The 25,408-nt window shown below is 33.6% G+C and overlaps 1 protein-coding gene across 7 annotated transcripts in view; it reads right to left on the reverse strand.

Moving 5' to 3' along the window:
- Positions 1 to 25,408, reverse strand: part of TDRD15 (tudor domain containing 15) — a 197,619-nt gene that overhangs the window by 128,899 nt on the left and 43,312 nt on the right. For 3 of the 7 annotated variants that reach the window (XR_013759204.1, XR_013759205.1, XR_013759206.1), the window contains 2 exons: positions 13,594 to 20,311; positions 10,757 to 10,868 (listed from right to left, as the gene is read on the reverse strand). Coding sequence is in view for 2 of the 7 variants with exons in the window: in XM_079110918.1 (XP_078967044.1) it covers positions 10,810 to 10,868; positions 13,594 to 19,858 (6,324 nt within the window). In the remaining 5 variants the exon portion in view is untranslated. Of the gene's footprint in view, positions 1 to 4,771; positions 12,414 to 13,593; positions 20,312 to 25,408 lie in introns of those variants that run through there. The other 4 variants (XR_013759203.1, XR_013759207.1, XM_079110918.1 and 1 more) reach the window with 4 other exon arrangements.

Genomic DNA, 25,408 nt, shown 5'->3' on the forward strand with positions numbered 1-25,408 from the left:
AACACTGATAAGATTCACTGATAAGATAAATAAAAGTTCTTTGGGGCCCCAATAATATGTAAGATTAAAAGGTAACTTGAGATCAAACTGTCCTAGAAAAATTATACCAGAAATATGTCAGAGTTTCAATTTAGTGATGTCAAGCACAACATAGAGTAGGGTACCATGGTAAAAGTAAAATAAAATTCTACATACAATGAATGATGAGTTTTAGCCTGTTTCCTAAGTCAACTCCTCCCAGATTGGTAGTCTGACTTACATCCACCAAGCAGAAAAAGAGAGCACTGTAAGCAGAAAAAATGACTTAAAAAAAAAAATACAACAAAATGCTTTGTCCCTTCACATTTATCTCTCAGCTCCTGAATGGAGAAGTTCTGACCATCTTTTTTAGTCCTTTCACTAATTAACATAAATGCACAAAAATATATTTAAGGAAAATATTTAATATGAAAGAAGAAAATAGTGCAACGAGCATAATACAACTCCAAGAAAAAGATTTTTTGCATCATTGAATTAAAAAACAACTATAAAACACAATCAAAGGGCTATAAAAACCCTTTGTCAGATGAATGTGTGGCATCCCTGAGTCCAAGGGATCAATCTCACATGCATTTTGATGGTTCAGAATCTACATATAAAGCATGTCCTATGTGACTGAGAGAAAAGCCTCGCATATGTTTGCTTATTCTTTTTTCTCCTGCCATACTATATCCTTTACTACTGTATTCTTTACATACTAATAGGGTCTTTTGAGGACTTTCTATTTTCTGATACTGAGGAATTGCTACAATATGTGAAATCAAGAATGGTTTAACAGCTTCCTAGCTGGATGAGTGAAATATGAGCATAACAGTGCCCTGCATTAATGTCCAGATGACCACAATTTCCTTGGCATAATATACAATAGTGCTCCAGGTGTGGTCCCAGATCAACATCAGCAGCATCACCTAGGAACTGATAAAAATTTAAATTCTTAGGCCTACTCCAGAGCTACTAAATCACAAACTGACAAGGGAACCCAAAAATCTGTTTTAACAAGTCCTCCAGAGATCTTATCCATGCCAGCTTGAAAACCCCTTATAGAGAAGAAATCCATAGCCATGGGGAAACAGGAGTGCAAGTATATTTATTACATGTGAACTACCATTCTTTATGTCTCCCAGGAGGATCCAGAGAACACCTTCTTCAACACAGATTTGAGAAATATATCAGTAAAAGCTCTGTGTTGTCTATTAGCTGCTTGCCATGAATAACAGTGAAAAATGATATACTTTAAATGGAATCACTGTAATCATTAAGAATGATGGAATCCCAAAGTGGTAGAAACCAAGAAGCAACATTTAACCACCACTGACAAGTCATTTGTGACTACTGTAATGCGAAATAAGATGAGAGCAACAATTAAAATGTTTTGACCCACATAGATCTGCAGCAAGATTAATCAATCACAATATTCCTAGAACTGAAATAGAGAGCTGTCTACTAAAGTTTTACTTGATCTACATAAGCAAAAACTCTGTCTGATGAATAGAGACCTAACTTAATTGCTACAAAAGAGTCACTGCCCCTCATTCACACCTCAAATCTGAAAAAGTTCACAAACTCAGAACATTCTAAATGAAGATCATACTGGATTCACTTTTTTAAAAAGGCCCTGATACACTGCCAAAAATTTCTGAATAAAATATTCCTCCTAACTTTCCTCAAACAGACTTAAAAATATCAGAATGTCTATGTGCTGGGGAAAAAATAGCCAGACTACTTGACTGTGGACCATGAAGTTAAAACACAAACTGAGCTGCCCATTATAAAATGAGTATTTAACTCATAAGTTAAAGTGGTAAAAACACAACAGTGTTCCATAAAGTGGAAATACTATTTGTAAGAATAGGGCCAAACAGATCCTGCAAGAGTGCTTACTGTATTCACAAATGACTCAGCTCCCATGGCATCTACTGCTATTTTCCTTTTCTTGATATATGGTCTCATGGGAATTTCCTGTGACTCCTATGGAATGGTCCTGTTTTAATCAGTTTTATATCACCATGATCAAAATATCCAACCAAAACAACTTAGGGGAGGAATAATTTATTTGGGGCTCAAGGTTTCAGAGGTCTCAGTTCACAAACAGATGACTCCATTGCTCTGGGTCCAAGATAAGGCAGCACACCATGGGGGAAGACCCCAGCAGAGGAAAGCTGCTCATCTTATGGTGGGGTCAGGAAGACATATGATGGGCAAAGATATAATACTACTTTTAGGGCATGCGCCCAGTGAGCCACCTTCTCCAATCATAATCCACCTGCCTGCAGTTACCACCCAGTTGGTCCATTCAAACTAGGATGGACTGGGCTGGGGATATGGCTCAGTTGGTAGAGTGCCTGCCTCGCAAGCACAAGGCCCTGGGTTCAATCCCCAGCACCGCAAAAAAAAAAAAAAAAAAACTAGGATGGACTAATTAGGTGACAGCTCTCATAATCCAGTCACTTCACCTCTGAATATTTCTTCATTAACAGGAGTTTTGGGGGATGCTTCATATCCAAACAATAACAGGTCCCCAGACCAACACCATCAGATCATCATCTAGAGATTGATAATAACCAGAGATTAAGAAATAAAAAGTTCAGGTCTGACTTAGAAATGACTTTAAAATATAAACTAAAATGACCTAAAAATGGATATCTATAGTTCTATAGCCTAAGTCAGGGATATTCTTTCGGTAATTGAGGGAAATTATTAATCACCAAGAGGAAATTTATACTTCCTACTCATACAACCATGAGTTTTGTTGGCTTAAATGTTTTCATTCCCAAAGTAATGATGTTTCCATTAAAAAACCCAACAAAAGTTCCATTGAACTGAAAGCTAAGGATAGTCCATGGCCACTTTAGAATCTTGATGCCATTGAACTAGTAAGTAAAGAAGGGAGTACTACATTGGTCAGAGTGCTGGGGAAATAGTTTGGACACTAAACAAGGAGCAGAGAAGAATATGCCAAGAATTCATGCCTATATTACCTCCAAATGTTTCCATGTCCAATGGAAAATGTAATAAAAATAAAACTAGGTACTTCTAGTTTGGGCCATGAGAGTAGCTAACACTAGATATCCTCTATTAAAAAAAAAAAAAAAAAACTAGACATGAAACCCAAAGAGAATCTATGAAAACATCCAGAAGGAATCCATGAAGGTCTGTACTCCTTGAGAAAGGAGAGACACATAATAGAATGTCTACGTCCATGAAAGTTCTTTCTCTAGGAAAATTACTTGGACCATAGTACAGGAAGGAGGTCAGGCACAAAGCAGCAGTTTTTCTAAACTAAGAATCAAAAGAGAAAAGTTGAAGACATTACAGGCTAGGATATGAGTGAGGAGAACCAAGAGTGAAGCTCAGAGGCTTTCATGGCAACTCCCCACAGGTCCCTAGCCAACCCTGGATATCAAGTCTGCAAAGCAAAATTCTAGTTCATATTGCAGCACCAAGAGACTATGAGTTTAGAATAGATTTTGGAAGTTTGAGCCCAGACAAAGTGGAATATTTTGCAGTTTGAACCCAGACAAAGTAGAAGCATGCTGCAAAACACCTGAGCATTCAGTTAAGAACCCACAAAGATATGCCATAAAAGTGAGGGAGATCTCGTAAAGCCTCTGTTCTCAGTCATGCTAGTCCATGTTCACAGAGTCCATGAATGGCCTCAAGGTGGCAGGGACAGTTGATACCCATGTATGCAATAATCTGGATACTTCTCACCAAGTCATATCTAACAATCTCTACTGCAGATAATTCTGTCAGCAGAAGAAACCAATGATGAACCCTCAATACTGTTACTTCTGTCAAAGGGGTTAAGCAAATATTTGGTGACAAATATTTTGTATTGAATTCATTCCATGCTGGAGTGATGACTATCCTTAACAGAACCGACATCTACTTTGGATATGGGATAACTGTTTACTATAGAATACTGTCAGTCACACTATCTACGAACTTGTAATTGCCTTACAGGAGATCTCATATAGTATCACCTCAGATCAAGAAACACATTTAATGATGATAAAGGAAATATAGTAAGTATGCAGCTATGGGACCTGCTGATCTTACCATATATCACATTAACTGTCTGTCTGTCTAACACAATGGCCAGATGACCTGTGTCATAATCAGGATAGCGTACAAATAAGAAATCAGTCTAGACTTAAGGCGCGAACTTCTAAGATACGATATATGCAGTAAAAATAGGCAACGTATGGTATGTGAGACCCAAGAGCTGGCATAATTAAGTCCTGAATTGAGTGGTATTATGTGGGACCGACCTTTCCAACCATTTCAGTGACCCATTCTCAAAATTTTCTTTTCATCTCTACAAATCTGAGGGTCTACAATTATGTGATAATTCCACCAAAGAACCTAAGACTTCCCTAGGCCTTGAAGCTATGATTGCTGCCTAATCCCTTTGGCATCTCATGCTGATGAATCAACAGACAACTAAACTAGTCACATCCTGAAAGACAGTAACTAATCCAAGTATTGTGGACATCAGTTAGAGTTGTGACTAAATAACAAGGGCAATGAGGAGTAGGACTAGAACTCATGGGATTCACTAGATGTCTTTAAGTATGTCAATGCCTACTGACAATTGTGAACAGGCAACTGCATCATTAAGGGGTCAACTGTCAGAGGAATCATGGTTTGGCTGCCCCACAAACAAGCAATCTAGACCAGCTCGAATGCTGGTCAAATGTAGAGAAAATCTAAAAAAAAAAAAAAAAGAAAAAAAAAAGAAAAAAAAAATAGAGAAGACAAGAGATGATGAATGTAAAATTATAAACTTGTAAACAGATTCAATTATGAGGGGTTCGTTATGTTCCACTAACTCTTCTAATATTTTTATAGTGATTTCAATGAGTCATCAACTTGACTCAAAAACAGATGTGACAATGTTTTACAAGGTAGATGTGAGCCGCTCAAGGGATGGGTTGAAGCAAATGCCACTAGAGCCCTGAAAAAATCCTCTCAGTCTAACACAAATTTTAGTCTTAACAGTGGTGTCTGCAGGCTCAGGTTTTAGCATTGTAATGGCATTGCCTTAATCATGAGCAGTGTTATCTCTCCTGAGTGCCTTCACTAATACCACAGAACCTGCTCCCACCTCCTAAACTTCAGATGTACAATTCTGGAATGCATTCTTTCAACTCCTTAGGAATTGGGCTGCCATTGTATCTAACAATGACCTCAATAATATACTTTTTGTTCGTTTTTCTTCCTCTACTATCTCATTTTCTCCCATTCCATTCTTCCTACTCCCAAATAAAGTAATTGTATCAAATGAAGTAATTGTATCTTGCCTCCAACTTTGTATATTGAAAAATTCATACTAAGAGAAAGGGTACAAGATTTGTAGTTGATAACACCCCAAAGTACACACCCAAAAGAAATATATACTTGTCCCTCAGCACTCACAGAAAATTGATTCTAGGACCTCCCTACAGATACCAAAACCTGAAGATGCTCAAGTTCATTTAAAATGGAATAATATTTGCATATAATACGTGCACAATCATCTTTAGATATCTTATAATAACTAAAACAATGTAAATGCAATGTAAATAGTTGTTATATTGTGTTGGTTAGGGAATAATGCTAAGAAAAGAAGTCCATAATATTCAGTACAGGCTCAATCCATTATAGGCCTAACCACATTTTTTATTTGCAGTTGGTTGATTCCACAAACGTAGAACCCACAGATACAGAGCAACTGGCTATACACAAGAGAATGTGCATAGGTTACATACAAATATTAGGTCATTTTACATAAGGTATTTGAGCCTCTGCAATTCTGGTACACCCAATCCCCAGAGAACACTAAGAGACAACCGTAATTTCAGTTGCAGACAAGTATGCCTGGTCAGTGGATTTGAAATTGTTTGATGGCCATATACAAAGATGTTAATTATTGTCACTGTGAAAGCAAATTTCTAGTTAAAGGTCATAGTCAGGGTCCCATCTGATATTTTAATCAGTGTTGTAGACATAGATAGCTGAGTAAATACTTTTAAAAAATTTAAGATGACATGTATAGAACACTTGGGTTGACACAGGCCCACAAAACATATTAGGTATACTACCTTACAATCTAGCAATCCCATTTCTGAGTATATATAATCCAGGAGAAAATGAAATCAGTATATTGAAGAGATATCTACATTCCATGTTCATGGCAGCATTACTCACAGTAGCCAAGATATACAAATAACCTAAGTGTCCAACAATGGATGACAAAGAAAATGCAATATATATACTCAAAATAGAATACTACTCATCCTTTAAAAAGAAGCAAATCCTGGTATTTACAACAACATGGACTAATATGGAAAATGCTATGCGGAGTGAAGTAAGCCAGAAACAGAAAGACAAATCTCACATGTGGACTCCAAAATGGTCAATCTCAAGGGGTTCTAGAGATATCAGGCACACTCTTTACCATAAATTTCCATGTCCTGCACTACCATAGAAGGCTGATTCCATAAAAATCTAACAAATACATCAAACTTACAAGTAATGATATTTCAAATAAGAGCAGCATGTTGGTAAACATTCCAACTTTGCTTGCATGTACTATAGTTTTGCAATTTCCTTATGTTTGCTTAGTTCTCTTAAAAAAAACTGTACCTTATCTCCTTCAAAAGTCACATTATTGTCATCCTTTTCAATTAATTCCTTAACCTCAGAAAGTTATCTCTGTCCATTCTCACATACCCATTCCACACGCCTTTACTACATGCCACTCTGTTATTATTAGTTTTTATCACTACAATGGAAATATCTTAAGAATTATAACTCAGTTTATTTGTTTGTGTATCTCATATCTAATACAATGACTTATAAAACATCTAATGACTAATTGTGTCACAAAGAAGACAGTGTAACAACAAAATTATAAAGGAGGATAATAAGATATTCAGAGTATCTTAATTCTTAGTAATTTTAACCGTGAAAATTTTTTCACTCACCATGACATACCTGAAACAAAAGGAATTTCCCTTGAGTATACACAAAAAATGCAACAATATCTCAAAACAAATTTTTAAGGCTATATTATAGTTCAATATTCTTTTTAAAAATCAGAAAAAAATATATTGGTATTGTTAAAATACACAGATGAGAAATATAAAAAAATAAAAATTAAATGCTGAAATTTAAACTCAGCATCTTATACAGAAGATTTTTCAGAATAAAAGTGATTATGCTAGGAAAATAGCTAAATAATTTGCCTTTAACAGTTATGAATTGATATGTCTTATTTTAATTCAATCAGAGCCCAGTGGATAATGTGTGGATATTCATCTTTAAAAGAATAATCTTAACTGTTTTCTAATGAATCAGACATTTTTGCATATTGGTAAGTTGTAATATAGTTTCTAAAATTTTCTTGTGTTTGTGTAAGTTCTCTAAAAATCTGTACCTTCCATGACTGAATTTTAAAAAAATAATCTTAAGTAATTTTCTAATAAATCATACTTTATCCATTTGATAAAATGTTTTTACATGAGTTTCAAAATTTATATAAAGCAAAAATAGAAAGAAATGAAAACTCAAAGGGTATAATTTAATAATACAAAAATCTGAAATATTTTGCCTACAACATTCTGTTTCTTAAATTCTTAAGCAAAAATTTGTTGCCAACTCTTACAAAATAACTGATCTTACTAACACTAAAGTAACATAAGTGTTTTACGGTGAGAAAAATGCATTATTCTAATATGGACTTCCCAAAGAATACAAATCCTAAAATTAATACCCCAAATTTTGTTTTTATTTGACAGTACTTCGAATCAATCCATGCTATTTTGACACATCTTCCATGTAGTACTTTTATTGCACAATAAAATAATAAATGTGAAAAATTAATGTACCTTCAAAATAAAACAAAAGAAAAGCTACTATTAAACTAAACACTACCTTAAAATTTTAGAAGTCAATGTAATTTTACTCATATGTTCAGCTACTTTCTTTTCCAAATTTCTATCCAAATAGAAAAAATAATAAGGAATTAATGAAATCTAGACATGTGAAATATCATTTTCTATGGTATTTAATAATTTAAATGCTGCAACTAAACTTCCTAGTATGTCTATGTTGTCATTTCCAAACATAAAAGACATAAAACATTGAGACACATAAGTAAAATTAAAAAGAACACTGGAAAACTAAAAGCCAGTAAAGTCCCTACTGGTTAAATGCTCCCCTCTCTGAAAGAGTTACTACGTAATGTTACTCTGGCATTCAAATTCATTTCAATTAACCCATATAATTAACTATGTTGTATTTATGGTACGAAAACAAAACAACAAAAGCACCCCAGTGATAGATAAAGTGAATTATATTTCCAATGGAAACACTCTTCATAATTGCAGGGAAAAAAATCTTGAAAATTTGGCAGGGTACTTTTTGAGAGAAAATAATTCACAATTATTCAAAAACTTTAGATTACAAAGAGTAATATGTAAAATTATCTGTTCCAAAATAGCTACAAATTAGAGATTAGCTTATTATGTAAAAAAGGAATGTAACATTTCCCAGTCGAATAAATTTTAAAACTCAAGATACCAAATTTAAACATATCTTCATAAATAACAGTATTTCTAGAAATTATTTCCTAATCTCAAAAAAAAATGAAGACCTCAACGTGTTCAATATATACATACAGATAATGATAGACTCAATTTTCCCTTACTTGCAAGGAATTTTTCAAGTTTTCCCAAATATACTTTAACTTATGAAATACTCAGTTCTTCAGAACTATATGACTTATGCTGGATGACTTATGCTGACTTTTAAGTATAATTGCACAATTATATGATTCTATGTTTGGAATCAAGACAATACTCTAAACTTGCTCAATTAAAATTTACCTGAAAAATAAAACCAAGAATCAAAGTGGGATTAAATTAAAAGATTCTGCACAGTAAAGGAAACAAGAATATGAAAAAAGAGCCTACGCAATGGAAGAAATTCTTTGCCAGCACCTTTTCTGATGGAGGTTAAAATATCCAGAATATATAAAGAGCTAATAACATTTCACACACACACACACACACACACAAAATCACCAAATAATCCAATCAGTAAGTGCAGAAATGAACTAAATAAGACATTTCTCAAAAGAAGAAATATAAGTGGGCAACAAATATATGAAAAAAAATTCAACACTTGTAGCATTCAGACAAATGCAAATCAAAACTACATAGAGATTTCAAGTCACCAGAATTAGAATGGCAGTCATTAAGAATATAAATAATAGTACATGTTGGTAAGGATGCAGGGAGAAAAGAACACATATACATTGTTGGGGGGACTGCAAATTAGCACAACCACTTTGGAAATCATTATGGAGAATCCTCAGAAGAACTACCACATGACACAGCTATTACACTGTTGTTATTTATCCAAAAGAACTAAAAGCAGCATTTTCCAATGTTTTCAGCAACACAAATCACAACAGCCTCTCTGGTAAATGGATGGAACTGGAGAACATTATGTTATGTGAAATAAGCTCAACTTGAAAAGTCAGAGGTCAAATGTTTTCTCTCACATGAAGAAGCTACAGCAAATTAAGGAAAAGGGTGGGGGACTCTATTTTGCATGAATAAGATAGAAAAAGAGAAATTAGTACATTAGAGGACAGAGATATAAGGAGAGGGAGAAGGTATGGAAAGAGGGAGAAATTGTAGAAAGAAATTGACCAAATTATGCTATGTACATAAATGAATATACCATAGTGAATTTTGCTTTTATGTATATCTATAAAGCACCAATTAAAAAGACAATCAATAAATAGAAGGAAGACCAGTAGAATAGTGAGAGGAGGAGAAGAAGGAGGGAAGAAGGGAAGGGAAAGAGGAAGTACTGGGAAAGGAGCCCATTATATTCCATGCATGTATGGCTGTATTAAAATGAACCCCACTATTACGTGTAACTGTAATGCACAACAAAAACATTTTTAAAACATAAATTCCAGTTCACAAGTAACTTCAATGACAAAATATAGATCCTCCTTCCCACTAGATAACTATGTTCATGAATGTCGGGAATATTCACAACTTTAAGAGGGAAAAGAAAGTCAACCTGAATGTACAATAGCAACATGAAGAGTCTGGGAGGGCTGAGGGCAGGGGCATAAAAAGAGATTGGATTTGGTAGGTGTATACTGCATGCATGTGTGGAAATATAACACTAAACCCCATTAATATGTAAAATTAATATATGCTAAAGAAAATAAAAATATAAAAATCAAACAAAAAATGGTTACAAGTATAAAATAGAAAAAAGAAAAATAACATGGTATGAGTTAACAACAGAGAATAGATTTAAGTCTGACCTCTCCTTTATATCCTTTTAATAAACATGAGTCCTACAAGCACTTTGGATATAGCAACCACAGTTGCAATTATGACTCTACGAAGTAGCAAGCAAAACAAATATTTTAGTAAGAAAGACACCTGAAAAATATCAATAGGTTTTGGTAAAATGATATCCATTGGCTTTGAAACCACAAAGGACAGTATATCAGAGGAAATATTTTCAAGATACAGAAGACTGATGAACCACATTTCCTAAGTAAAGTTACTGAAAACAAAGCATCACATTCTTGGTCACAGAAAAATTCAACATTTTAACGTTGTCTCTTGGGGAAATAATCTGAAAATCTAGATTACTTTAACATGTTTCCATTGTTAGAGATTTTTGTGCTTATGCTTACCATGTTACTCTAGAACTGAAGCATCTAAAACAAGGTAGCAATGACTGGGTATCCTATTTATCATTTGTTGCCAAAAAGATGCATAAATGATCTGAGGTTTCATCTCCCTCTACTGAAAAACAAAACAAATATGAGTATGTTACAATTTTCAAAGTATTGTGGGTCTTCGTGACTTACTCGAGACTTATTTTTAAAGTCCTATCATGAACAGGATTTTTTATTTAATTCCTAAAATTCAAAATACAAAGGGTAAAGACGGAACAAAACAGAAACAAGTTATATGGTTATACTGTATATATAATTATATGTGAGAACTAAAACATCTTTTTTTAGTCATTGAGCAGTATATATCCACATGGAATAAATACATACAACCTATTCTTCATGTAGAACTATAATTGTCTCTTAATCATAAATCCTATCTTTTCAATAACCATTACAGTAAATGTGTATATATATGTCTCTCACCCTAAATATTTCAGATTCTTACACAACAGCATTAACCTCAATCCCAGCAACAAAAAAATGAAACTTTATTATTTCATGAAAATACTTTCAAAACAAATTAGCAGCTTTAATCAGGTAACTATGTATTATTTCTATTAGTGATCACTGAATATATGCCAGGTACTACTGAAAATGTTTACAGGTTTTAACTTATTTAATCCTCATTATCAGCTAATGAAGTAATTATTGTTCTTCACTTTATAAATAAAGAAGCAGAGGCAAAAGGAAGTTAAAAGTTTACCCATAATTTTACAATTAATAAGGGATGAAGGAAGTATTCAATATTCAAACTCAGGGAGTCAGGCCTTCATATCAATACTTTCCATCAATAAAAGTGATTCATAAATCTGTTATTATTCACTAGTTTTGTATTATAAAGATTAATTCTGACATTTTGGATGTCTAGCTATTACCTAAAACTTAAAATGTCAAACTCTTCTCTAGAAAAGGGCCATCATTTCAGATTTCTTTCAAAGATTTCTTCCCACTAAATAAACAGCTACAGGAGAGTAGGCATACATCACCATCAACCACTATCTTATTGTCCAAGGTTACCAGACACTTTTGTGCCTTTCTCCCAACAGTTATTACATTTTCCAGTTCCCATGACTGTCCATTCAAGGACTTCCAGGCAAGAACAACAATGCGGGCAAACAATTTTTTAAAAATGAAAAAAAAAAAATCTTGGATAAAAAGACAAGCAAATTTTGTTATGAAGAAAATGCAAATGAAAACAATTGCCCTTAATATTTAAACATTGATATGTTAAAATAGGCTGGAACTGGAAAAGTCAAGGAACCAATTTTCTAAATGTATAGGGCACTACTTTCTATCAGTGGAATAATACCTGACCAAAATTTTTTAAATGTATTATACATCTAGGTCATTTCTAACATGATATTTTCATTATAATATTTACTCAAATTTGGCCCAGGATTATTGAAACTCATTATAAGTATGGTCCAGACACCAAACACAGAAGTCCGGAGTTTAGACCATACTTATATACTCTCAAAAAATAATTCAGGAAGTTACCCACAATAAGGTGTAGAACAGTGGTCCCCAACTTTGGTTGTATATCAGAATCACCTGAGGAGTTTTTAAATCCCAGTGGCAATGCTATAGCCCTTCATCAGTTAAAACAGAATATCTGAAAGAAGGACACAGTCACAAAATTTTTTCAAACTTTCCTTTGTTAATTTCAGTAGAGCTGTGCTAAGCATTAAATAAGCTAATACATATAAAAACTCAGCATAGTGCCTGAAACACAACAAGCACTCAAAACAAGGGAGCTGCTGGTATCACTCCATAATTATTTCTACAGTAGTAAAAGATTCAAAATGAAATGGCCAATTTGAAAGCACTTATCAATTCACTAAAAAATATCTAAATGTGAATTCAAATGAAACACTTTTTTTGGCAGTACTGGAGATTGAACCCAGGGGTGCTTTAACACTGAGCTATATCCTAGTTCTTTTTCTTTTTTTATTTTGAGACAGAATCTTACTAAGTTGCCCAGGCTGGGCTCAAACCTCCTGCTTCAACCATCTGAGTTGGTGGGATTACAAATATGCACCACCACACCCAATTTCATATGAAACACTTTCTAGGAGCACATCAATAAAAACAAGACACCTCTATTCATTGAAAGAATGTAACCTATTGTTATGCTAGTTATAATATGGAATGTGGAATAAGTTCTACTCATAAAGTCAAAACAATCATTAAGCAGGGACAATCATTATAGCCTACAAAATCCTCAGTAATTAATCCACTGAGAAAATGAATATAATCAGATAATACTACAGTATATAAAATCAGATGATACTATAGTACATAAAATGTTAACATTTTAAGATTTTAGAACCAGTCTAATGTCTAAAAGGTTTAAGAGAAAATATGCTATAATTGGCTTACTCTATATTTTAAGTGTTTAGCAACATCCTAGAAGCATACTCAAGAAAACCCTGGTTTTCTTTGGTTCTTCAAAATCAGCCTGGGAAGTTCCCTAACAATAGCATGATTTATTAAACCTGAAATGTAGCGACATTGGGAGTTTTGTGAAACTTGAAATTATTTGTAAAATGTAATGCAGGTGTGGTTAAAATCCTCAACTTTCACTATATCCTGAAAAGTTCACCATCAAAAAGGTGAAAATATTGAAACATCTTAAATCCAAATTATTATACCCAGTGTATCCATTCACCCCTATTTTCAATTGTTTCCTTGCAATATATTTTCAATTTGGTTAATTTCAGCACATGCAAACTTAAAGAATCAAAAACAGAACCTAAAGAAAGAATCTACTTATAAAAAAAACGACTACTTACCTTGTAAGTTTTCTGGTATAATTTTTTCGTTAACATGCAATGCTTTTAATCCTGTTCTTAAACCCAGTGTGTTATTATTTTCTTGTAGTTCTTCAGATAGTAGTTTTTCAAAAATGTTTTCAATCCAGTTGGTATTATTTTTCAAATGATCAGGCAGTTTCCAAAATGAAGTTGCTGCACATGTATCAAACATAGTGGTACTTTGGGGATTATGTTTTCCACTACCAACTTTATTTCTCAGTGTTAAATTTCTAGAATGCAATTTTTTCCTAATATGTCTTTCCCTTAAGAGGCTCTTGTGGACATCTTTCCTTTTTATAGGTTTCTGCTTTTTCAGCTTTTGGTTCTCAGTGCAAATACAATTTATATGTTCTTTTTTGTAACGATTTTGATCTAACAATGCACAAAAAGGTTTACTCTGTAATTTATATTGGATTTTAGTAGATCCAGTCGTAGTAATCGCATCAAGATGAGCTGAATCCTTAGAATACATTGCAAGACCAGATGCAACTAATATATCTGCCAAACTGTTTTTCTCATGAATGACATCTACTTTCAGTTTTGTTTCAAAACTGCATTCCCTAAACTGAAAAACTAGACCTGGTTTGCTTAGGAAATTTTGAAAAAGACTTTTGGCTTCTTTATTCCAATGTTTCCCTGTAACAGGTAAGATGCCATGTAAGATACATGGATAACTTAGCCTCGGCAAATTCAAAAGTTCCTCAGGAACAACTTTAAGATTTATTATGTCTGCATAAGTTATATAAAGAGAAAATCCATAGTCAATGAACACAAGATGTAAATACCTATCAAAGACTTCAGAAATTTCTACTCTATTCCATTGATCTTCCAACTCGTACTTGAATAAACAACTAGAACCAGGAATTATGAGTTCTCGAGGCATTGTTTGTAAGGTTTCTGGTAGATCAGAAAGCAACATAAAAATATATTTCATTGTGTCAAAGAAGTCTTCCAACTGAACGCAGAAGTCTGACGGATCAGAAACAGCAGTGGCAATACCAGAATACTGCCTACCGTTTTGCAGTTGTGCCCAAGTAAATGATCTAATTGCACATGATGACGTAAGAGTCTGCGATTCCATGTTGAAAATTATTCCTGAAGATTGAAGTTTGTTTTCTTCAACCTGAACCATACTGAAACTTAAATACTCCAAAAGTAACATGCCATCTACCAAAATTTCTACTTCCCAAGCAGAGTCTAAATATTTCAGGAAAAGAACATTTATTTCCAAATGAGCAAATAAACACACAATGGACTCAAATGGTTTGTTCCTGGAATTTTCAAACCAAATCCATTTACAAGGCACAGCTTGTTGTGGAATATTTCTGATTTCACCACTGAGCCCCTTGGTATTATTTAAAGGCACTACTTCACATCTACCATGATCCACTAAAAAAACAAGCACTTTCCCATCAATACACTTTTTTTCTATTTTTGATCGATACCACTTTAAAGTTTTTTTAGATTTTGCCAAGCATTCTAAACCATTTTCAATATTTTCCATTGATAAGAAAGAAGGTTTTTTTTCTTCTTTAGCAATTAATAATGTTAAATCTGATAAGATTTTTTTATTTTTGGATAACTTCACATAAAATCTTCCACTCTTTGAAACATAAAGTATTTCAGCTTTTTCAAGCTGTCCAGGTTTTAACTCTTCAAAAGGAATTTTAACCAGCTCTTGGTAGGATGGCTGAAGGATCACAGCACCTTCATATTCACTTGATCTTTCTTTTTTCATTTCATCATCAACACCAGGACTGACCTTCTGAGAGACAACAGAAGGCATTTGCAATAGTGTCTTCTGTAGTTGTGAACATGCTGTCCATTTCAGTAGTTCATTAATGACACATTGGTCATCACAAATGATATTTACTTCCCATTTCTGATCATGCTTTTTCAAAAATTCACAAGAAACTGTTTTGTTACTTACTCTTGAAGTGAAATAATCCACAGTTTTGCTGTCCCATGTTTCATCAGGCTCATTCCATTTTACTCCACTAAGAAAAGAGTGGATTCCTAGTGGAGGGATAGTTAAGAATTCCTTCTTAAGTTCATAAATTTTAGATGTGTTTACTATTGCAGTATTGCCATAGTCTATAAATTCTACTTCAAAAGAATTATCTGGCAAAATATCCTTAATTACTGCTCTGTAAATGGCACTGTCACCAGAGTACTCTGCAACTACAAGATCTCCCACTAGCAGTTTAACTGAGTTTTGCTTTTTCACTCTGTTTTCTCTTCTTTCATTTAGGGTATCTGTGAGTCTGATGATCACATTTTCACTCTCAGCAAGCTGAATATGAAAACTTGCTGGACTACTAATACTAGATACATACCCTTTTACTTGAGCATTCAAGTAAATTTGGGGTTGAGGAAGGTCTTTGATCTGTGGTCTAATAAGGTTGTATGGGTTTTGTAAGGCTGTTTGAGTTAACCCACCAATAAATGCCTGTGGTACAACCTTTACTAATTTTTGGCCCATATCACTTTCATCAAGAATATGTGCGGCTCCAGGGACAATTTTTACACTTTTATTTTTAGCTCCATCCTTCAATGACTTCTTCACTTTGTTTTTTGACACAGGTTCAATTTTGTAACAAACTGATGGTTTCAAAAGTCTGTCATATATACTTTTAGGACGCACTAATTTATCTATTTTGTTTTCAGAATTTGTTACTAGACTACTTTTATTTTTCACATTATGGTGATGGTTTTTTTCTGTTTTGCTTTTCAAAGAAGCAGCAAGCTTCTTATTCTCACTTAATTTATGACTCTTTTCCACGTATTGTGCTTGGTCAGACAGTTTTTTTCCATGATCATGAAGCAACATTTTAATTTTCTGACTTATATGTTGATACCCATCATATAATTCTATACCAAGCTGGCCATCTGATTCCTTGGACAATATTACTGCCTTCAATGGTTTTCCCAAGAAATTGTTTTCAAACCAGCTATTGATTTCTGCTGGAATATCTATGTCTCTAAGATCTGATAAAAAACACTTAATAGCTTGCATAGGAATAAACAGCAACTCTGGAAACTGACTTGAAATGGCCCTCAACATGTTTTCTTCTACTAACTGCTTATTTCCAAAATCCACAAAATAGACAAGAAAGTCAGATGATGAATCTGTTCGCTTTGCTAAAGCTCTATATGAGAAACCATCCTCTACATATTTACATATGCACAATCTCATTTTATTAGAATCATATTTTGGACAATTTTTAAGGCTAATCATCTCTGTGATTTTTGTTTCTAGCATCTCTAGATCTTTATCATTTCTACTAAGCTGGCAATAAAACTTCTTGGGACTGTATATGTGAGATATAAATACTTCTTCTTCACTTCCAATGTTTATGTTAAAGGAAGAATAATAGAAACTGTAAAGACTAACTGAAGATGTGAGTGGTTTTGATAACATGCTATACTGTGCAGAGTCACAATTAAAAAATTCTTTTGCACTAGTAAATGAGGATTTTAAATCCACTAAATTACATAAACAGTTTGGATGTTTAAGAACTAAAGCATAGATAATACAAGTCAATAATCCTTTAGATGAAATAATAAAATTTCCAAAGTCTCTGCATGCTTCTCTTGTCCAACTAAATAATTTACAACTAATGGGTTCAACTAAACAGTTAAGACAACATCTGAAGGCTTGACCTTCTAAAAAAAGAAAATGTGGATTAATCGCACAAAGATCTTTAATTAAAACTCTTTCTTGGTAACCGTAGTCAACAAATATTATATCAACTTCTTTTTTTGATACATGAGTCAAAATAGCAGCTCTATACCACTTCCCATCTTTGGAATACTTAGCAACACAAGCAATCTGCCCAATCTGATAAGGATCAGAATGAATGCTATAATAATTCTGTATTTGTTCCATCAGTAATTTTAGGTCTTCTAACTTACATTGTAGTTGACATGAAAAATCACCTGGGCCATAGTAATAAGAGCATTTAACTTCAAGAACTGTTCCTGGTTTAAACATATATTCCTTATAAGTCCATGATGATCTAGGTCCCACAGACAAGGTAAAAGAATTTTTTAAATCTGAGAAATTAACAGTTGGTGACACAGACAAAGGTGAGTGATTTTCTTCCAGCTTATTTGAATGGTGCTTTTTAGACTTAGGTCCTTCAAGAAGGGCAGATACAACTTTCTGAATATTGGCTTTATCTTTAGATTTTAAATTTAAAACAGAACATTCACTTACAGATTTTGGAAAACATTCTGGTTCTACTTCCCAATATTCTGCATATCCGGCTTGTAACATAAGAGAGACAACATCAGTGTTTTCTGAGGTTTCAATACTCTGAATATTTACAGTGTACTTGTCATCTTTTTTTGCTATAACTTGAAGCAAAATTTCTTTGTTCAAAACAATTTTTTTAAAATAATCAATTGCTGCCTTTACCCATAAATCTTCAACAGGAAATATATGTGCAAGTGAACAGCACATGGCTAAGGCAGGCAACTCACAAAATTCTGGAAGCAAAATTTTTACATCAAAAAATGGTATGGAATCAGTATTTCCATAATCCAAAAAATACACATTAATCTCATAACCATTAATTTCAGTTATGACGGCTCTGTAAAAACATCTGTCCTTGCTGTATCTAGCACAACAAAATAAACCAGGTTCGGGATTTCTTAGAATTAGTTCATCATTTTCACACAAATCATAAAATTTGTTTATATTTTTCATTATATATTGAAATTCATTCTGATGGGCATTAGTGCGCACCCAAAAATTTGATGGGTTTAATACATATGCTACAAAAGCTACGTAGGCAGCCTCCAACTCCATTTCTACAGTTTTAATAGGAAAACCTACTTTTAAAATGTCTCTTTTATTTAGACAGTGTACTGACTGTTCAATATTTCCAATAAAACCTTCAATTGCAGAGCTGTTTACATCAGAAGCACTTGTCTCACTCAAAATGTTGGAGATTTTTGAATCAGACACTGGACAAGATGCTTGTGTGTCTACAGTCTTCAGCAGACATTTAGAATTAATTGTAGACTCTTGAGTTTGTAATGTTATGTAATACAAATGCTCATCCTTATTAAAACAATCAATGTGTGCATATACTATTTGTCCTAATAAGGCTTGTTTAAATACACTCAGTTGAAGTTTTCTTGCATCTCTATCTGGACTGCGTAAATATGTCAGAGAACATGGAAATGAAAATAATGGTACTAAAATAAAATCCTGTTTCAGCTTCTTTACATGAATTGAGGGTATAGCCTCACTACTGCCATAATCCATAAACCAAATTTTTACTTGATTGTTGGGCAAGAGTTGTTGAAGAATTCCTCTATGCCATTGTCCATTTCTCCTTTTGGCAACACAAAGTAGTCCAAAATTATCACATGTGGGACTAGTTTCTTGACTGATAATATCATAATGCAAAGTCATACACACTGTCAAGTTTTCTAGCTCTGGTATCCATTTAATTAACTGACAATAAAATTTACTTGGGCTCAATGCTGATGATACCTTTACACTTTCAAAACTTCCTACTGACAAAGATGGCTGCAAATTATCCAGAATATGTTGAACATCAAGTAAAGTATCATTATTACTTAATGGCAATTCAGATTCTTTATGTTGTAATAAATCTGGCATTTGTTGAGGGAATTCTTTTAACATTTCCACAATAAGACGAAATGAATCTCCATCAATAAATCTTCCTAATTGGAATTCAAGAGCCTGGGATATAACTTTTGGCACTTCAAGAAGAATCATTTGCAAAGGCAAAATAGCTTGCACATAACCTTTCAGTTGTATTCCTACTAATGACTTAAAATAATTCAAAGCCTTAGGACACCATTTTTCCCCAAGTGGAAGTATATTGGCAAAAATTCCAAATACTACCCGGGGTGGTAGATCAAATAAATTATCACACGCTGAAGCAACATGCATCCCATCAACTCTTAGTTCTTCTCCACGATCTATGAGGAGTACCGTGTACAGTTCATTTTTCTTGTCTACAACTCTTCCTCTCTGCCATTCTCCAGTTGCTCTTTCTTCTACCAAACAAAATTCATCAATGTTCACATTATTTTTTACTTTTGGAATATGCTGAATTTCCCTCTGCAATATGTGGTAGTCAAACTCACATTCACTATTATTTCTGCCTTGAAATTTCACCAGAATATTCTTGGGAAGACACTCAATATGTGAAACTGTTAGATCCACATCTAAAAATGTCGGGAACAGAGATGTAGAATCCATTTTCTAGAAAGCAAATACGTACAAATTAGCTTCTAAACTGATAACTGCCAAAACTGAATACAATGAGCCTTACATAAATTTGGTATATAAAGGTAAGTCTTAAAAATAATTCCATGCCTATATTTTATCAAATTAAACATGTTGGCAAGAATTATATATACTAGACAAGATGCTGGTAAGATAAACAAAATATAGCTGTCCATTACCTTCTACATTTTTTTTAAAAAATCCACTGAAATAACAAGAAACCAAAAAAAAAAAAAAAAAAAAACTATGCAGGAGTCAGATGCAGTAGTGCACGCCTGGAATCCCAGTGACTCAGGAGGTTGAGGAAGGAGGACTGTAAGTTTGAGGTCAGCCTCAACAATTTAGTTAGAAAGTCAGCAACTTAGTGAGACTCTGGGGATATAGTTCAGTTGTAAAGTACCCCTTTGTTCAATCCCCTGTACTCCCCTGGAAAAACAGGGAAAATATGTATCATCACTGGAAAACAGAAAAGAGTAATCTTTATTTTTCAGAAAATTTAACAAATTTCTATTAGATATTAAACGGTATAACAGAAAGTACCAAACAATTCTCAGTGGAGACCTCCTCCACCTCCTTTGAGAAAACCATGTTTCCTTATTACAGACTCCAACAATCCGTAATCCAAAAGAGTAAGTGCAAGAGCCCAGGGCAGATGATAAACCAACAAGGGATACACTCCCTATCCCGTGTTAATTAGCAATATTTGGACCCTATTAGAACCATTATGCAACCCCAAGATTCGTTTTTGATTGAGGGCAACAGACTGAGGCCTAGACACCCTTACGGGAAGCTAAGCACAGAAAGACACTGTATATTCATACTGTATATATACTGTATAGGTATATACACTGTATATATACTGTATAGGTATATTCAGGTCTTGTCACTGGAATGGCTGGCTCTGAAAAAGGAAAGAGGAAGACATTTTTAGCATAGAAGCAGTCTCTCTACTAATCTCCAGATTTGGGGGATTCTAAAAATAGTAAGACAAATATTCAAGGTATAAAATATTTCCCAAATTCAGGCAAGAAACACCTGTAAGAGAACACAGCTCAACTCTTCCTTAACCAAGTTAACAATACCAATTTCCATCCATGAGCATGAAAAAGAAAAACACAGAACCTTGAAAAAAAAAAGTGAGAGGACCCACTTAAAAGAAACCTCAGAAATCTTTCCCCCAGGAATAAGTGAATTGAAAGAAACAGCAAAGAATTTATTTCCAAAAATCTGATTACTAGTCTCAAAAGCATCAAAAAAGGATAATGCATTTTTATCAGATATAGTAGTTGTGAACATTTAACAACTGAGATTAGGAAAAACTACACATACACACACACACACACACACACACACACAAATTTAATCTACAATAAGGAAAGTAAACCCAAAATAAAGATAAAGAAAAGAAAATTTTGACATAACATCCAAACACTCTGGGGTAAAGGATAAAAAGATGAAAGAAAAGCATGCTGGACAGGAATGTAAAATCAAGTGTTAAGGTACTATTTTCCCAAGTTTCCAAATTAATTCCCCAGGTCCTTTGAAAGTGAAGACAAAAGCTTTGTTTTCCAGTCAGGGCCTAAAGTGCAAAGAACCAAGCAGTTCTCTGCAACCCTCAACCTGACTGGGGATGAGAATATTCTTCTAAGGTCTAAAACCACAAAGAAGAGGGAGGCAGTAGAAGCAATCATAATTACAAGGTACAGTTCGTACAAATGGAAAGTCGCAAAAAAGAGTCATATAGTCATATTCTCAGAAATGACTTTCTCAGAAAAACAATTTTGCGTTAGTCGGATAGACCAAGGATATTGTGGTCAGGGTTCAAATAAGTGGGGGTAGAGGTGTTAGCTTCCAGTGGGCTCATGTGGAAGAGGGGCCAACTTCACACAGGGTGAGGTGTCTGAACAAAACGGGGTAAGTCTGGGCTGATTTTCAAATCAGTCCATAACAGAAGTATAAATGTTATCTTAGAAAAAAGATCAAATAACAGAACAGTTGTGCTTTCTGGGATTTAAGAACCAATTCTACAAACTGAAATAGAACACCAGAAACCTAGAAAAAGACATAGGATCTAGGAACATCCGAGTACTCGCTATGGCTTATATTTCCTCCTAGGTAATTAATTTGGTGTATAATCAGCATGATATAAAATTCCTGGCTATGCTTACTTGACTCTGGAGTTTCTAAGAATAAAATGGACAACACATTCAAGATTTTAATTAGAGTAGGCAAAAAAAGCTTTGGACACAAAGACCTTCTTAAACCTTTATTGTTTAAAGTCAGACTTTGACCAAACTCCCAGGTTATAGTTTATAGCCTTATAATTCCTCACATAAAGGCTGGGGAGGTTGATCAGAGGTAGAATGCTTGCCTAGCATGAATGAGGCCCTGGGTTCCATTTCCAACACTGCAATTAAAAAAAAAATGATTTAAATGATAATTGATCATGTGAGTGGAAGACAAGGTACTCTTAAAAAAAAAAAAAAGATCCTGTATTATATATGCAGGACTTTCTTCCTGGTATTTACCTAAAGATTCCTGAAACCACTCATCTGAATAAGTGGAAAAGTAAAAACATACGTAACTTTCAGGGTTACTTTTTTTAGGTATAAAATGTAAACATATCCAACAGGATTCTTTTAGTAAATGTAAGTGATATAAATACTAAAAGCCAGTAAAATCCCAAAGACACAAGGTATTAAATGAACACGTTATTCGAACCACTAGAAACCTACTCCACACCATTATCTGTACTCTGACAAAGTCACCACATTCCAAACAACTCTCATTCTAATTTAGGTACTACTTAGTGCCTAAACAACTGTTTTCCTTCTCCCACATATTTTATATTCAGAGTAATTTCTAGATTCTGGTATTTAATGACATTGATGTGGTAGAAATAAAATGGAATACAGTATTTCTAAATATGTGCATTTCAAAATGAGGGTTTGAATTCTTTAGTATCTTCTACTGAAGACTACTTCTCAACTAGGGGCAGTTCTGGTCCCCAGAAAACAGCTGGCATTATGTAAAGGAATATCTGGCTGTTTCAACCACAGGTAGAAGGAAGGTTCTATTGGCATTTAATAGGTAGAGACCAGAGATGCTGCTAAAAATGCAGAGAAGAATCTCTCTCTCTCTCTCCTCTCTCTCTCTCTCTCTCTCTCTCTCTCTCTCTCTCTCTCTCTCTCTCTCTCTCTCTCTCACACACACACACACACACACACACACACACACACACACACAATTATCCAGTTCAAAATGTCAATAAAGCTGAGGTTGAGAAACTCTTGCTTTAGTGAAAGCAAAACTAAATACCAGGAAGGAAGAAAAAGAACTATTTTTTAAAACTACTTAAAAGAAATAGGAGGAAGTAGAAACTTTTTTTCTAATTTTACATTAAGAAAGGTTTATTTCAAGACATGAAATCCAGAGGTCTGATAAGTGACTTGATCAACAAAATGTATAAGAATCTCTTAAACTCAACAATAAAAAGACATATTATGCAATTTTTAAATGGGCAAATGATTTGGCTAGACATTTCTGAAAAAAAAGATGGCCAATAAGTATATGAAAAACTGTTTATTATCATTAATAAATGCAAATTAAAACTGTAAGGAGATACCACTCTGGAACCACTGAGATGGCTGTTATTCAAGATGAACAATTGTGTTATCAAGAATATGGCAAAATCAAAACTCTCCTACATTGTTAGAGAGATTATAAAATGGTAGAGCCACGTTGGGAAGCAATTTGATGATTCCATAAAATGTTAAACAGTAATTCTATTCTTACATATATATCCAAGAAAAGTGAAAACACGTCTATACATTATAAAATCTTCCCCAGGAATATTCATAGCAGCATTATTGAACAACTCAAAGTAAAATATCTATCAAATGATGAATGGATAAACCAATGTGGTGTATCCATACAATGAAATATTATTTATCCTTTTTAAAAAAGTGATACACCCATGATTGTCACAACATGGATAAATCTTGAAAACATTATGCTAAGTGAAAGAAAACATACACAAAAGGCAGCATATATGATTTATCACAATTTATGTGAAATGTCAAGAATAGATAAATCCGCAGAAATACAAAGTAAACTATTATTATCAGAAGTTAAGTGGAATAGAGTGATTATTAATGAGAACTCAGTTTCTACTGCAGATGACAAAAATTTTCTACATTAGACATTGATGATGATGTACAGTTTTGCGAATACATTAAAAACCATTGAAATTTTCACTTTAAACAAGTGAATTTCATGGTGTGTATATTATATATATCAATGAAGTTATTTTTAAAAATATTATTTTAGTCAAATTCTTTTTGTAATGAACTGGACTTTATGAAAGAAATCCTCTGTAATAGACTACAAAACTCACTATTCTATTGATGGTTTATTGATCCTCCCACTTATTTGAACAAATTCTCTTGAAAACAAGATTTTTGTCTGATGTGTTTATTGCCTATATCCAATTCCTAGAATTGTCCCTTTCACATAGTAGACACTTAATGAATATCTTGAATGAATGACTAAAGGACTTATGTCCAGATGTAGCAGGCAGGTATTAATCAATGCAAAAATACAAATAAGCTAATAGAAAAACATACAAAAAATTTGAAATTATAATTCATTTAAAAATCTGTTAACTCTACGAGACAATTTCACTGGTTATCAGGAAAATAAAAATTTTAAAAAGAGATAACAATATTTGCCTATCTAATGGGTTAAGTCTGATCACAATGAGTATTAACAAAGACAATGGAGAATAGGAATTTCAGTATATTGCTGATAGGAGAATTTCTACTCTAGGAAACAGTTTTGTAATACTTGTATCGGCAATACCTCATAAAGTAAAAGATCCTGTGCTTGTACTTCTGGTACAACAACTCAGGGATGCCTCCCTGAATTAGTATCCTAGGTCTGCCATAACAAAATATCAGAATCTGGGAAGGTTCAACAATAGAAATCTACTTTCTTCTAGTTCTAGAGGCCAAAATCTGAAATCAAGGTGTCAGTAGGGTTAGTTCCTTTTGAAGGCTTGAGGAAGGATCTGTTCCATGATTCTCATCTTGCTTCTGGTGACAGGTGGCAATCCTTGTCATTCCTTGGGTTGCAGGTATGTTAGTCTAATCTCTGCCTCTTAACTTCACATGGTGACATTAGTGTCAATGTCCTAATTCCCCTCTTCTTAAAAGAACACTAGTCAGATTAAGGCTTACTCTAAGGACCTTTTCAGAACTTGATTATATCTATAGATTTTATTCTCAAATTAAGGTCACATTCACAAATACCAAAGTCAAGACTTCAACCTATCTATTCAGGTGACATAATTCAACTCATAAAACTCTCCTACATAAACAAATGTACAAAGATATTCCTTATATCACTGTTTATAAGACCAAGAACTTGGAAACGAATTGTTCTTTGGTGGGGCAGTAAATAATTTCATATAGCACCATATAGTCATCAAAATGAATGAACTAAAGCTATATGTATAATTTCCTA

This window comes from Sciurus vulgaris (genome assembly GCF_902686455.1).
Source record: "Sciurus vulgaris genome assembly, chromosome: 14".
NCBI classification, from domain to species: Eukaryota; Metazoa; Chordata; class Mammalia; order Rodentia; family Sciuridae; genus Sciurus; species Sciurus vulgaris.